Source organism: Neomonachus schauinslandi, chromosome 9 (genome assembly GCF_002201575.2).
Source record: "Neomonachus schauinslandi chromosome 9, ASM220157v2, whole genome shotgun sequence".
In the NCBI taxonomy this organism is placed as follows: domain Eukaryota; kingdom Metazoa; phylum Chordata; class Mammalia; order Carnivora; family Phocidae; genus Neomonachus; species Neomonachus schauinslandi.
Genome location: NC_058411.1, coordinates 134,792,771 through 134,809,211, shown reverse-complemented (window position 1 = coordinate 134,809,211; position 16,441 = coordinate 134,792,771). Strand labels below are relative to the sequence as shown.

The 16,441-nt window shown below is 41.3% G+C and overlaps 2 protein-coding genes across 2 annotated transcripts in view; both read right to left on the bottom strand.

Annotated features, from left to right (window-relative positions):
• Nucleotides 1-16,441, bottom strand: part of AGBL1 (AGBL carboxypeptidase 1) — a 738,230-nt gene that overhangs the window by 588,150 nt on the left and 133,639 nt on the right. The window contains exon 15 of the mRNA XM_021680442.2: nucleotides 10,445-10,589. Coding sequence (XP_021536117.2) covers nucleotides 10,445-10,589 — 145 coding nt within the window. The remainder of the gene's footprint in view (nucleotides 1-10,444; nucleotides 10,590-16,441) is intronic.
• Nucleotides 2,246-4,929, bottom strand: LOC110571093 (non-histone chromosomal protein HMG-14). The gene is made up of 2 exons (XM_044918211.1): nucleotides 4,658-4,929; nucleotides 2,246-3,097 (listed from the first exon to the last, which is right to left on the bottom strand). Exons 1-2 carry the CDS (start codon nucleotides 4,913-4,915, stop codon nucleotides 3,050-3,052), a joined length of 306 nt encoding a protein of 101 aa, XP_044774146.1. The 5' UTR covers nucleotides 4,916-4,929; the 3' UTR covers nucleotides 2,246-3,049.

Genomic DNA, 16,441 nt, shown 5'->3' with positions numbered 1-16,441 from the left:
AGAAAGAAAGAAAGAAAGAAAGAAAGAAAGAAAGAAAGAAAGAAAGAAAAAGAAAGAAAGAAAGAAAGAAAAAGAAAGAAAGAAAGAAAGAAAGAAGAAATAGAAAATAGCATAAAATCAAAATGACAGAAGTAACACCAAAACTTGCTGTAAGTATAAATAGATCAAACAGCCTTATTAAATGACAAAAACTTCCAGATTCATTTTTTTAAATCTCATTGCATATTGTATATAACAAGTACTTTGAAAGAAAGGAAAAATACATAATGTGTATGAAAAGCACTCCTAAATGATCTATTTTGTTTGCCTCCATTAAAATATTTTAGGAGAGAAATACTGAAACTTAAAGGATAAGCAAACATAAATTAAAGCAGGCATGGCAATCGTAATATATGACTAAGTCATACTTAAGACCAAGTACATTAAATGGGATTTAAAAATCTTATTTTGATAAAGGGCATGATTCACAATGAACATATAAAACTCATAAATCTTAAGAATCAAATAACATAGATTGAAATATATAGCGCAAAAAAGACAGAAGGGGTAAAAATGGTACAAGGAATGGGACTCTTCAAGAAAGTGTTGAATAAATCAGCTGCACAAACATAATGATATAGAGTGTTTGAACAATACTGTTTTTATAGATAAATGTCAAACTTTGTCTCTACAGAGAACATTTTTTTCCCTCAAACATCCATGGAACTGTAACAAAAATTAATCATATACAGGGCTTTTTAAAAGTTCCCTAAATTTCCCCCCAACAAGTAGAAACTGTACAAACCACATTATCTGACAATAATTAAATGAAATTAGGCATACGTAAAAATGGTTTGAAAATACAGCAAAAATCAAAACATTAGAGAATAGAAAAATATCCTGCTGAAAGCAGCTCATGAAAGAAATTCATGTATAAAAAGGAAAAATCAATATTAAATCAGTGTAATTAAAGTCCTTGTAGAAGGAGAGGGCCATCTGGTCTCCTGGGAGAGATGGCCCAGGACAAGAACGGAAATGTCCCTTTCAGGCTGTCAGCCATGTCTCACCCATCCCGGTAAAGGGGAATTCCAGAACCTTATTTAAGGGAATGAAGATAGTCATGAATTTAGATGTAACTCTCTGTGATGGTAAACAGATTATTTTCATCGCTTTCGTAAGTTTCTGGGTGAAAGCTGCTCCCACTATTGGTTATTACTGAAATCCAGACTGTGTGGCACCTGCCTCATGATTACTCCCAAGATTCCAGGTCCCTAAACTGGGAAAGCAATATTCTCTTCTGCAGCATCTTCCCCAGATGTATTCTGTCGGACGTTACTAAGTGCTGGGGTTTGGAGAGGGAGGTAAAGGGGTGGGAAATTCACAGCCAGGAAACATGGGGAGTTAAAGAAAATGAAAGCATTTTCATGGATGGCCCTAGAACTTTTCAGATTCCTCAATTCGCCAATATGCACCATGGAACCTAGATGAAAAACTAGCCCACAGTGCTTCATGAATTTATACGACCACTAAACTTTTTCTTTAGATCTCAGGATACTGGAATGCTATAGAATGTGCTTTGTAAAATGCAGGCTTTGCTGAACTGTTTCTATGAGGATTTTTTTTTTTTTTTTGCCATCAAAGTTATTCATTTGACATTTCATTATGGCTACAGGGCCCTTATGGGATGGGTGGGGGGTGAGGGGGAGGCTTCTCAACAGAAGTACTGGTCATCATTCTGTGATGTCACAAGGTTACACACAGGCCATGGCTCTTTGGTGTCTGATGCCAAATCTAAAAAGTAACAGTAATAAAATCTAGATTTTGGAAATCATATATAGGAAGCGGGTTTGGAAGCAGTTTGTCTAAGATAGAAGTCATCAAACACAATTAAGTATGAGAGAAAAAAGTAAACAAAACAAAACAAACACATCATTGTGAACACCGTCCTTCAAAACAGCATCACCTTACAGATGGTAGCTACACTTGGGGTGAGCACAGCATGACATACAGAGATGCCCGATCACTGTGTCATACACCTGAAACTAATGTAACATCGTGCATCAGCTCTACTCAAATAAACAAGAACAACAATATCACTTTAGCACGCCTCCTAGCAGCAAATGTGGGAGGAAGCAAGGTTTCAAAGTTTTCTTCTCCTATGAATTTTCTGTTAAACTTTCAATTATTATATTTTTATGATTAATAATATCACAACTCAACAAATGCCTATTTTTCTTTTAGCTGAAATTCACTTTTTTTTTTCTTTCTCAATTGAGTTTTTATTGGTTGTTTTGAGGATCAGTACAGACATTTCAATTTGTACACAATTCTTAATGTACGTACCGAAAATCTAAAAAAAACATGTAGTTGTGATTCTTTTCTAAAAGTTATTCCAGTGACCTTCCAGCTTAAAATTTGGAGGCAAATTTTCCTTAACAGTGTATCAAGTACCAAGATCTTCAAATGCTGATACACTGTTACATTGTTAAGTCCCATTAATTCACAATTTAATATCATATACACTACATACTCAAATTCTCAATCTTGCACAGCACATTAACAGAGTTACTAGGAAAACTGGACTACCACGACCAAGATGTTACAGAGTGCACAAGAATTCTGACCGGAAGAGCCAAGATCTAGGAGTGGTTTTCTTTAGGAAACAATTCTACCAAAAACAACATGGGAATAGAAGTAATTTAAAATATTCAAGACATAGTAAATGCACAACTGACTCCAAATTGGCCATTTAATATGCTTGGTATTATAGGATATAAAAACTACCCCATCTATGGAATGTTGAGCTGACACCCAAGACAATCAAAGCCTCCCACATTCAATATCCCACTATTTCCTGGTTGTACCAAAAAATAAACAACCAGCAAATGATTTCACCTCTTAAAAAAAAGCATTTACACTTAAAAAATGGGATGAGGTGGGATTCCCTCCTTCTTAAAAATGTTTCTAGAGCTACTAAAAAACTTGCATTTACAAAATAGTTGATAAAAATATTCCTCTGGATTGTACAAGAAGGGCGACAGGGACCACTGATAAGACATGGTTTATGGTATTAATCAGACTTGGCTTCTTTCTCTCCTGCTTCATCGGAGGCTGGACTCTGCAAATCAAAGGAAAAGTAATAATCAAATATTGGATTTCTGTGTCATTGTTATGATCTTTGAGAGCTTTAATATTTAATACAATGTAAGTTTCACTTACATAGAATTATTAGATCTTGAAAATACAGGTGATCCTCACTATTTGCAGATTTTGTATTTGTAAATGTGCCTACTCACGAAAATTTATTTGTAACCCTAAAATCAATACTCCTGGCACTTTCATGGACTTAAAAGCATTTCTTTGAGTTCCTCAACATGTACATTCCCAGCTGAGATAGTTGCTTCAGTTCTGAACTAGTGTCTTTTTCTGCAGTTTATCTAGTGCCATACATTTCACATTTTTTTGTGCTTCTTGATGTTGCCTAGACAAATATAATACTGTCTACTAAGTGCAAGAAGGTTGTGGTATCCCTTATGGATAAAATACACCTGTTGGAGAGCTTCATTTAGGTATGAGTTACAGGGCTGTTTCTGTTGGCCTCGAGTTCAATGCTAATGTATCAACAACATGTATTCAACGAAAACACATAAAATAAGGTTATGTCTTGATGGGTTGATGGAAATGTTGTGATCAGTGTGCTGCAAAAATCTAACCCTGTATTTCCTCCATGTGCAACTGTTCAGTATTCAACCTTTTAGAACACAATCACCATAACAATAGTGTGATAACGTGTATTAGAAGGTCAAATTCTTCCCTTACAACTAGATTATTAATCTCATCTTAACACCACATAATATTTGATGTGTGGTTAGAACTACCAGTTAAAAATAAATTCTGATTAAGACTCCACAAATTAGAAATAAGTACTTGGTTGTTTCAAGATTTGATCTATAAATATAAAAGTTTTAAAAACACCCTGAATTATTTATCTTTCCAGGTTTAACCTATATAACATTAAAAAAAAAGGCTTGGCTTAAGAAAAATTATTTATCAAAACCTGTAGCCTACTTGTTTAGTGTCTTCTCTTCAAGGATAAAGATTAAGAACACCAAGTCTTTTTATTTGCTTGATCTAGGTTATTTAGTCCTCACACAAGTAGCCACTTTTAAGAAAACTGGACTTCTTTATCAGAAATGAAATGGGAAAAATGTGCCAAATAAGGAATGCATTCAAAACATTTTTGAATATCCAGGAAATAAAAGCAAAATTACAACAGTTCTATAGATGGCAATTAAAAAAAGAGCCTAGAATACTTCTTAAACAAAATACCAAGGTTATGTGAAAGAAAAAGGAGTATCACATCACTTAGTAAATTAAATCCATTTAAAAATCCACCAAGTAATTTTATTAATGAACCCTGTGTACAACATACATGGTGAATCTGGTGAAATTCTAAGCATATTAAATTTCTTGTTCACTCATTTAAAAAAGAAACCATCAACATATACATTTTCAAATATGATCTAATTCATAAAAACCACCTGTGCATTCACTTAGGAGTTACTATACAAAGCTTTAATATTTTGATGAATAAAGACTGTCTTATCCACTATATGGAAATATCTAACTTATTATTTACTGTTCAAAGTCCAAATCAACAACACACAACACTTCTGACCTCCTCGGTTTTAGTTTCTCCGTTTTCTGCAGGTAAGTCTTCTTTCGTTTCTTGGTTAGCCACTTCAGCCTGTTTTGCCTTTGCTCCCCTTTTCCCCTTTGTTTGCACTTTTCTGTCTGAAGATTTATCCTTTCCTGCCGCCTTTTTTGGCTTCGTTTCCACTTTTGCAGGAGCGGGTTTAGCTGACAACCTCGCCGACCTCCTCTTGGGCTCCTCCTTGGCCGCCCCCTCGGCGGAGCTGACCTTCCTCTTGGGCATCGTGGCGGCGGGGCGGGCGCCTGCCGGGTGCCTCCGGGCCGCGACGCTCCGAGAGCCTTCACGAAGCTGGGCTGCCTGGCCGCTACCCTGAAATTCACTTTTTTAAAAAGATTTTACTTATTTGACAGAGAGAGAGAGCACAAGAAGGATGAGCAGGAGAGGGAGAAGCAGGTTCCCCACTGAGCAGGGAGCCCGATGCAGGGCTCAATCCCAGGACCCTGGGATCATGACCTGAGCCTAAGGCAGATGCTTAACCCACTGAGCCACCCAGGCACCCCTGAAGTTCATTTTCTGTAAACTGTACTTGTTCATACAACCCTCCCCACACCCCTCAAGGAAATCTCTGCCCCATTCCACCTGCCACCAAATACGTAACACCTCCATTCTTAGGCATTATCCTGATTCAAGTCATACAGAAGACTTCCAGAAGTCAACCAGCTATAAACTTCTGTAGGATTTCCTTTTGCAGAAATGGTTCTGTATTGTTCTCCAGAAAATGGTTTAGAGGTGATGGAGCATTCGCTCCATCTCCAGTCCAGCAAGGCCATGTGTAATTGGACTTTGCTGGGATCAATGATGAGAGGAGCAGGGCTTCAGAATGCACGTGCCAACAACCATGTATAATTGCAGCCCTGCAGAAGCCACAGGGGCGGGTTTCTTTACAAAAATGGGAATGAGTTCAAGGCAATGATGGGAGCCCCAGAAAGACTGTCTTCTTAGAAGCAAATCCTACCTCTCCATGAAAGATGCCAGGCTGATAAGGTAGGCTGCAGCCGAGCTTTTTGCCCCCTTCTCCTCTATCAGCTACTCCCTTAAAACTGCCAGAAAAGATTTCATTGACCTCAGCAGGTTACCCCACCAACAGCTATTGATAAAGTGAGAAGTACCTGCACCCAAAATCGTTCGTTTGTCATTGTTAGCCCCTAAACTCCTATCCTCTCTGTCCCCCTAATTCAGAAGAAAGCTCACCCCTAAGGAGACGGCCGATTTTATTTGTATACAGACTAGTCCTCAGTTGTCACTTAAATAAACTCGTTGGAGACTGGAAGGCTTCTCATCACAAGACAAAAGCAAATGACATGTATAAGAGAAGCCATAGAGCGTGTTGCCAGTGGGTTCTAATGCACTCTCTCCGACTGCCCCTGTCTGCCAGTACCACTCACTGTCCCTACATTAAACAGACTTACTTTGAGAAGGGAGAGAAATGATTCATCTCCAGGTGTCTGCTCATAGATTTGCCAATCAGAAAGAAAAGATGATGTTAATATCCTTTTTCCATTAAAAATAAATGAAGTTATATCACTGATGATTTGGAAAAGAGAGTTAAAAAATTATTTTAATGAACTACCCTAAGACAGCCATCAGTAGCCTTTGTATTTATTTCTTTGTGGTCCTTTATTTGGATTTTTTACAGAATTTTAATTTTATTAAGTTATGGAATGGGTATCTTCCCATCAGCCTGATGGAGAAAATGATCACACATCATTATAAAAAAGAGAATAAATGCTCTGATGCCTACCATCTAATATTGCTCACGACACGCAGAACATACGGACCCTACTTATGATCATTCTTCTTCTTGCCAACTTGTACTGTTATAAGTTCCCAGTGAGATCCTACTTCCTTGCCCTCTAAAACATCCATCAGAAACTCTCTTGGGGCCCCATTTTCAACCAATACTACTGTCTACCTTGGGACAATCCACAACATAATCCAAATACTTTAATGAGTATTGCTAACACTTGAACCATCATTGCAATTATTGACAGCTTGATATGAATGGTTGAAATAGAATTCCATTTGCTTGCTTCATAATTATAATAATATTTCTTTCTTTTTGCTTTATCTTAATACTATAATTTGGACAATTATCTAACAGAGTTCCTGGCAAGCATCTGGAAGATATCAATTTGAAAGAACCAAATGCTAATTCTCTTATTATAAGAGAATAATAAAATTTTTTAAGTTGCAAAATTGTATTCATGTTGAAAAACATCCAATACACATGTCCTCTACTATAAAAATGTCTGTAATTATTAAACATAATCCATATTATAGGAGATTTACAAATTATGAATTCCACATAGAAATGTATTTTCCACCCCTCGGCACCCCTCGGCATCACCCCCAAGTAACATGCAGTTAATTCTGCCCTTGGGGTATCATTCACATTTAATTTATCACTGATCTGTTGGAAGAAAAACTGTTTCTCCTTAGGACAGGTCCAAAAATAAAAATGAGTAGTGTGCACTCTGGAATGTGCTCATTGTGTCCAGGATGGGAGGAAGAGATTTTTAAGAGAAGTCTTAGAGTCAATTATAGTCTTAAACCTGGAGAGAACAAAGACCATGCATTACTGGAAATGTAAAACCAAAAACGGACTACCATTTTTCACTTTCAAGAAACAAATGTCCTTCTTACTCTGTTCTGCTCGCCTAGGAGAAACGAAAACATATCCCTTTTCCTTTGTCTCTTTTTCATTAACTCTCCTCAAACTTCCCCAATGGGAAGACATTCCCAGTCAACAGGGTAAGGAACAAGCCAGTAAGCATCGATTCACAAGATCTCTCTCTCTCCCTCTCATGGAGACCAAGGAAATGGGAGGGGAAGGGGCTCCTCTTTTCTTGTGTTTTTGTCCCCCCTCAAGACAAAATTATCCCCACTCCAGACTCTACCGGTTCCCAAACTATTTGTTGATTGTAAACTTCAGACCCTGTGGTCTGACAAGAGCACAAAAGTTAATTGGACCTGAGGCGTAATTTGTGATGGACAGTAGCTCCTACAACTGGAGCCCACTTTTATAGGTACATGCAGCCACCAAGCTGTGTGGTTGTACAACCTCTGATGGTGGGTTCAAGTCATCAACCCAGGGTGTTTATCCATAACACTGAGTGCCACGGACGTGGTTCAGCTGGATAGCGTTGTTGCCAAACATGGTCCCATTTTTTTTCTTTTTTTTTTATATTTTTTATTTAAATTCAGTTTAGTTAATATATAGCATATTATTAGTTTCAGGGGTAGAGTTTAGTGATTCATCAGTTGCATGTAACACCCAGTGCTCATTTCATCAAGGGCCCTCCTTAATGCCCAACACCCAGTTACCCCATCCTCCCACCCACCACCCCCTCCAGCAACCCTCAGTGTGTTTCCTAGAGTTAAGTCGATGCAATGGAATATTGCTCAGCCATCAAAAAGAATGAAATCTTGCCATTTGCAATGATGTGGATGGAGCTGGTGGGCATTATGCTAAGTGAAATAAGTCAGTCAGAGAAAGACAAATACCATATGATTTCACTCACATGTGGAATTTAAGAAAAAAAAAAGATGAGCATAGGGGAAGGAAAGGAAAAAGAAAATAAGATAAAAACAGAGAGGGAGCCAAACACGGTCCCATTCGTACCCCAAGATGGTCTGATGGGTTCTTGCAAGGTGCCTGCAAGTTGATTCAAAGTCTGAAACTTTTTCAGCCAGAGCTTAACTGCATCTGGCTTCTTACTGTAAGTTCTAGACTTTGAAACAGCTTGCAGGCACCTCACAAGAACCCATCAGAGCATCCTGGGGTAAGAACGGGACTGTGTTTGAGGAACAACATGATCCTGCTGAACCACATCCATGGCACTCAATGTTACAGATAAAAACCATGGGTTGATGACTTGAACCCAACCATCTGACATTATACAATCACATAACTTGATACTACATGTACCTACAAAAGTAGACTACCGTTATAGTAGCTACTGTCCATCAGAGCAGGCAAGGATACCAATCTGATCCCAGAGCAGAACTTCTTCTGAATTTCTTCTACACTTTTTCTACAGAAAAGCAGAAAGGGAACAGGAATATCGATCGATCCCAGGCTGGTGCTCCTCCCTGCTTGGCCACTAGCTAGATGCGAGGTGTCTAGGCTTCAATGTTTGCATCTGTAAATGACAAGGGTGCATCAAACAATTTCCCAAACCCCTTCAAGCTCTGAAGTTTTATATAAACTGCCACTGAGAATCACGTCAGTGTCTAAGATATTATAACAAGGGAAAAGAACAGGGTCCTGGACCCCTGGATGCTTCCCCCAACAGAAAAGGCAAAACACACGCAAAGAGGAGTCCCCTTCCCCAGTCAACTCTGTACACACGGCGCTTCTCAGGCAAGACAATAAAAGCAGCTGTTGAAGGGGATCATGAATCTTCCCTGCTCTACATCCCTAGAGGCGAAAAGCATGTTTTATAATAAACATAGCTTGTTACAGCGTAGCTCGTGATGGATATTTGTTGGATTAACTTCTTGAGATCCCTAAGTGTGAAACACAAATAATACTAGTTGTGTATCTTTTGCAATCTGGAAAACAGTAAAAAAATCTCTCTTTAGGCAAGACAACATATGGGGAGCAGGGCAGATGCACCTTCCTGAAGCAGTCAGCCAAGCGGTTTCAGATATGCCTTCTCGATGGAGAAACGCTTCCATTTATACCTGGACATTCTTTCTGAAGGCAAGGGATGTTCTTGGTTATTATCTTTACCCACTCCTTATCACAGACTTACAATGAAAATGCTCATCCTTCAGGCCAAGTGAGAGATACACTCACACATACAGCACGTATTATTATAAATATGGTAATAATATTTTGCATTAACACAGAGGATGAGAGTACTTTACAGAAGATACTTCTAGCTCATTAATCCTCGGGAGAGCCATGAAATAGCTGGGGGGAAAGGGACAGTTTGCCAACTTTTCCAAATGACAGGAAACTGCACAGTTTCAGCAGTTTGCTCAGATCCGTCCAGTGAGGCTTTTGCAGGGCCTGACCGAACAGAGGAATGCTAACTTCAGGTTTGGACTGACTGACTCCACACCCCTCTCATAGCCAGACTGAGGCCCTCGTTTGCAGTGACTCGGTGTTGACTTCTTCCACACCTCTCATGCACCCTGGATCCTTCTAGCACCTCTGCTCAAGGCCATGGGAACCACTGCAGAGAAAAGCTGAAGTGGCTGCTTGTTCATGGGCTCAGGTGGTTTTCTCCAGCTTCTCCACTCCTTTACCTTCTGCTTCACTCCTCTCAATGGGGCCATGGGCTTCAAATCTGCCTCTCGGCTGACCTTATGATTTTTACCCTCATTTATTTATTTATTTATTTATTTTTAGAAACCATCTTTTTTTCTTTTTTTCCCCCCCATTTCATCTAGATCATCTCATTCCAATCTCACGACTTCATGTTTAAACTTGAGGGCTTCTTAAAGACAGAGAGCCCCTACGACACGGCTCCACCTCCTCCTACACTCGACCTGCCGATGCAGAGCCTTGCCTGCCACTTGGGTGTTCAGAACATCCCTGGTCATGACCCCAGGGTTCTGCTTGGCCCGCAGAAGCAGCTGGAACCCACAGGAAGCCACCAAATTGGTGACAGCAAGGCCTGGCTCCCTTAGGAAGGCAATAATAGCTCCCCACCAGGAAGCCAGGGTCTCCTGAATGTTTCCAGGGAAACCCTGAAGAGCCCCTTCAGCCCGGCCAGGGTGATGCTGTCAACAGGACGTTACCAGGAGGGCTGTGTAGGTGTAGGGATAGTGGTAGGCCAGGTAGCAGGCATCCTCATTGTGCGGGAAAGTGACCACAAAGGTGAGGGTATAAAAACACTTCTTAGACGCTCCCCCCATGACGGCTGCACTCTGGCGATAATGATTTCTAAAAGAGAAAGGAGAAGGGAGAATGAGGGAGAGGTCCCAGATGCTATAAACCTGCCATGTTATATACTGGCAACATGTTCTTCACTTGAAACTCTATGTGGGTGAAACTTAGAAAACAGGGAAACTGCCAGGTCATGAGCCAAACCAGCAACATCTAGGCAGGTCCAACTCTTTTTTTTTTTTTTTTTTTTTTTGGAGGGCGACGGAGAGCACACACAAGCTGGGGTGGAGGGGCAGAAGGAGAGGGGGAGAGAGAGAATCTCAAGCAAGCTCCATGCTCAGCGCGGAGCCCGACACGGGGCTCGATCCCACGACCCTGAGATCAAGACCTGGACAAAATCAAGAGTCAGACGCTTAACCAACTGAGTCACTCAGATGCCCCAAGTCCATCTGTCTCCTAATTGTGGCATATATGCCATAAGCCTTTCCTTGCTGTGTCTGAAAATGAAGCCTACAGAGTCACTGAGCTATAAAACAGACAGATATGTGAATAATTCTGTGCATCCCAAGATGCAATTGCAGACATACCCTTTATTACCCAAATGTGGGTTTCCCCAGTCCCTGCCTTTCCCCAGACCCCACAGAGTTCAGCTCTTCCTTTCCCTTCTGCCTGCCAAGTGGTTTCGTTAACAATCATTACTACTACATACTGAGTTCCAACTCGACACTTAACACGTGTCACCTTATGTTATCATTGCAACAGCCCATCGTGTGCATAAAGAAACAATAGCTTAGGAAAATTCATTTGTCAAAGGTGGCAAGGCTAGAACGTGGTCATGATGGGACTCGAACCCAGACCTGCCTGTCTGCGAAGACTTTGTTCATTCCACTGTACAATACTTGCTTCCCAAAGGAATACATTTGTCACCCCATATGTGGTTCAGCTTCTTATAGCTTCAGAGTGCACATTTTCCTTTGTCAAAGATGAAGAACCAATTTTGATACTTCAGAGAACAGTATCAAAGTAAATTGCACCCAGAAGTACATTCCGAGCAATATTTTCCCCATACACTGCCAGTTATGCCCGCGCCTTGGCTGTTGATGCAGAGGCAGCTGTGCAGGCTTTCCTGAGAAATGTTATCATCAAGACTGCATTATGATGCAAAATACGCCCCGGACACTGAAAGATGTAATTCCACCTTTGAACATTTACAATGTTGGCTTACTTGTCCGTGGTGCTTTGGGGTTTTATTGGGGGAAAGGGTGGGGAGAGGGAAGAAATAGCAGGTAATGAATGTCTGTTCTTGCAAAATGTAAAAAAAAAAAAAAAAAAAAAAAAAAAATATTTTTTTCTCCCTTTTTCCAACCTACGTGCCCCCCCCCCCCCCCCACCAAAGCAAACCAAACAAACAGACAGACAAAAAATCAGGCAAGCAATAAAGGAAGAAACAGAAAACAGACTGTCTTGTTTCTTGTGGTTTTGTGGGTTTTCAATATTAATAAAACTAGGAATGGCAGACCCACAAACTATGGCCTGACACATTTCTCTTGCCTCAGCTTCTGCCAGCACAGCACCCTAGGGCCCTGGTCATCGTAGGGAGAGAAGGATACCCCTAACACTGTCAGCCCCAAGTGATTCTCCCTGTCACTTTTTAGATCACATGAATAGGACCCAATTTCCTCTGTGACTCCAGCACTAGCAACTTCAAAAAGGCATCTTCACCCAGGGTGCCATCTGGATCTTGATACCTAATTGGATCTCCTTTCTCCATATTTCCCCCAAAGTTCTGTACTTCTTTAAGAGCTAAGGCTCTGGTTATTAGAAAGTATCAAGAAGCAGATGGTAGCTCAGAAAGCATGCAAGCCACATAGGCTCTACCTTTTATTTTCTTTCCGATTTCACTCAAAAGGCTCCCCTGCAAATGCTCATCCAGTTGAGACCTCCCTGAACAACAGGAACTGGTCAATTACACCCCTCTACACTGACGACCCATGTGACACAAAATGAGACAGTCAAAATGGTCAAGGTGTTGACCGCCAACCAAAATGTGGAAGAGCACTTCACCTGTAAGCACACACACGGGCACACACCTGGGCACACGCCCCATAGATTCATATTCATGAAGGTAAAGGCAGATGGAAACATAACACCTAGGGCCTCTCCATCCCCAAGTTCCTCACCCACAAGGAGGGGACACAGAGCCTGCATCCTTCCTCGGGTATAAAAGATTTCCCTGAGGGCCAGGGGGGTGGTCTCCTTTGACATGAGCCGTGCTTCCTGGTCCACTTCCCGCTGTACCATTAAGTACACTGAAATCACAGAACAGGGACATTGACCATAAGCACATTCAGCCTTACCCCACCAGCCATCAGAGTGAGCAAGAAAGGAAGAGAAACCAAGAATGTGAAATCCCCATCCCTAGGCTCTTTCCACCATTCATATCAAACCTGGACTCCAGGGAGGGAACAGCTTCAGTGAAATGGAAAGAGAAATAAAATAAAAGGATTCTTAGTTTTGGAACTTCTGTGGACCTACGTTCTAGTGATTTAAGGGAAGTGTAAGGAATTTGAACAGCTGTTTCAGTTGTATGAAATCCACCCTCTCATAGCCCCAACACACACACACACACACACACACACACACACACACACTATAGCTTGGTGGGCAAGAATCTTGTGGGCAAGACTAAAAGCTCCTCACTGGGGCACCTGGGTGGCTGAGTCGCTTAAGCACCTGCCTTCAGCTCAGGTCATGATCCCGAGGTCCTGGGATTGAGTCCTGTATCGGGCTCCCTACTCAGTGGGGAGTCTGCTTCTCCCCCTCCCCTGCTCATGCTCACTCTTTCTCTCTCTCTCTTTCTCTGTCACAAAAATAAATAAAATCTTTTATATAAATACATACATACATACATACTCCTCGCTGGTAAGCCAGCCCTCCCCAGGATGGTTGTGGACTGCTGGGATTTAAAAATGGGTAACAACTCATTGATGATGAGGTTCTGCTAAAGGAGATTCCATGACAACCCTAGTCTGGGGTCGAAACTCTAGCTGAGCCTAAAGCAAATGTCAGGCTTCCCCACTGGAGTCTCCTGGGGGCCGTGCATGGGGAGCAGGAAAATCCAGATGACCCTACCAATAGCAAAAAATGCTCCTCTTCAGGGACCTCCACGCTTTCCCAAGATCACCTTCTTCAAAGTGAAATGTTCGATAAATCTCTAAAGTAAACCCTTTGCTTGCAACAATTTGATTTGTCCACAGTAAAGTTATATTCTTTTTTTTAATTTTTTTATTATGTTATGTTAATCACCATACATGACATCATTAGTTTTTGATATAGTGTTCCATGATTCATTGTTTGCGTATAACATCCAGTGCTCCATTCAATAACGTGCCCTCCTTAATACCCATCACCAGGCTAACCCATCGCCCCACCCCGTCCCCTCTAGAACTCTCAGTTTGTTTCTCATAGTCCATAGTCTCTCATGGTTCGTCTCCCCCTCCGATGTCCCCCCCCTTCATTTTTCCCTTCCTGCCATCTTTTTCTTTTAACATATAATGTATTATTTGTTTCAGAGGTACAGGTCTGTGATTCAACAGTCTTACACAATTCACAGCACTCACCATAGCACATACCCTCCCCAATGCCTATCACCCAGCCACCCCATCCCTCCCACCTGACCCCCCACTCCAGCAACCCTCAGTTTGTTTCCTGAGATTAAGAATTTCTCATATCAGTGAGGTCATATGATACATGTCTTTCTCTGATTGACTTAGTTATATTCTAACAACAAGTTATTTTTATTTCACCAATTATGATGTGAACATGCTGAGGGATGTTTGCAAGGCAGTAACATTCATCCTTTATATTTTAAGTGACTCCCATGTTCTTCCTTTGTACCGAAAACCCTTTCTTTCTACCTCACTCAGACAACTCCTTCTGCCTTCAAGCCTCAACCCAAGGGTTTCCTCTTCCAGGAAGCCTTCTCTGATATCTGCTCTTTTACACAGTTCTTACCACACCCTGTCTCTCCCTCATTGCTAACCCTTTATGACAGGGATTATGCTTATTGGTTTGTGTATCTGGCACAGAAGTTGGACTTAGCAGCTGTTCGGTTAAAGTCTGTAGGATAAATGGACTCCAGGAGTAGTAATTAGAACACCTAAAGTATTCCACCTCTAATCCTACTGGTATATTTTTAAGGTTAAGTGTTAACTGTACACACTCTACAGATGGGGAAATCGAGGATCACGGATATGATGCAACAGAAAGCACAGCAAGTAGGATCAACCCCACGAGTGTGCTGACTCCAAAACCAAGATCTCTTTTATTATATCACCTTTGTCTTGGAAATGGATAAGATGACAAGAAGTGTTTTGGCCCAATTTAGCCAGTAACAATGTGAAGTTTTGGTCTTCATAAATCAGGGCTGCTTACAAACCTAAAGTCTAAAGTAACAGAAGGAATCTAACATAAAACAGATGAGAGCTCCTAAAAATGAAACATTTCACTGATTCTTTATGTCATTGGTGCCACAAAGAAGTTTCTACTAGTTATGGATGATTGCTGACATTCACTGAACATCTACTATGCACCAGACACAGTGCTCAACTTTCCACCTGCTTGTCCTCATTTCATTATTCCATTATTGGCTCCATTTTACAGATGAGGGATCAGAGGTTGAGGCTGGAATAATCTGCCCAAAGTCACACCACTGATGACGAGTGCTGGAAGTCTGATTCGAAGAACTTTCTCTCCTTGATCTGCTCTTGGAGATGGAGAAGAAGCCTGGGTGAAAATCAAGGGCATTCTCCAATTTGCTGGATCCTAAATAGGTGATGTTGGGTCAAAGATGACCCAAGGTGGGGTAGAGCCAGCTTATCCAGTTAAAAGGCTCCCCCCTTCACTCTTCCATTCCCTGAACTATTTGTCTTAGGACCAATCTACACTTTTATAATCATAAAGCCTTCAATGAAGCAAGGAGCAAAGTACACAAATGCATAGTTATGAACTCAATCTATTTCAATTTGCACTTAAAAATATGCTGGGAAGTCATTTTTTTTTCCCCTGTGCGTGCATGAAATAAGCAAATGCCAAGATAGAGAGTGAAGTAGATAATCTTATAATGACCTGGTTCTGTTTAACAAGGGTACATCATTTCATGTGGGTCTAATAAGGCAGAGCAGCCAAGCCACCGGGCTTCCCCGGGTCTGCAGCATTACTAATATTCCATACAACGCCAAATCTTCCTCCTGAGATCCCTCAGAGGGATGCATGATGGCAGAGCTCGTGTATGACATTCATCTTCATGAGTGAGCTGTTCCATCTCCTCTCACGAGCCGAGATAAATGTCAGAAGAGATCAGCCGTTGTGTATGACATGGCCACTCTGAGCATGTGGCTTCCCTCCCTCTGCCCTTCAGCAGCAAAATTACTTTAGACCAGAGCCAGGAAAGGATTCGGAAAGGTGCGAGGCTGTGTACATTGTAGGAAGAAGCAGAAAGCGGGGAAGTCGATAAAGCAGGAAGTGCAAGTGTCCTTGCTTACTTTTATGAGAGGCATGGAAAAAGGAGCCTGCTCATTTATGTCCTTCCCTCCCGAGGATCCCTTTTACTTTCTGGACTACTGGTCTGCAAGGTGGGTTGGAGAGGGGGATGGGCTGGAGGAGGAGAAGGGGTTCCGGGAGAGGGGCAAGATGGTCAACGGCGCACAGGAGAAAATATCAGATTTTTCCTCAAATGGGTATGATCTAGGTATTAAGGAAGAAATTCAGTTGTCTTAAGGTTTAATATGGGGATTGACACCACTGTCCTTCTGCGGTCCAAGTCAACCTGATGTGATGCCTAATTATAAAGCAAACTACAGTAGAGCAATCTTATCCATTCTTCTCTGCTAGGTTTCCAGAGCTGGAAT

Coding starts and splice junctions, on each gene's coding strand:
- LOC110571093 (XM_044918211.1), bottom strand. CDS start 4,915: ATGCCCAAGAGGAAGGTCAGCTCCGCCGAGGGGGCGGCCAAGGAGGAG. Junction 3,098..4,657: donor GAGAAACTAAAACCGAGGAG/GTCAGAAGTGTT, acceptor TTTGATTTGCAG/AGTCCAGCCTCCGATGAAGC.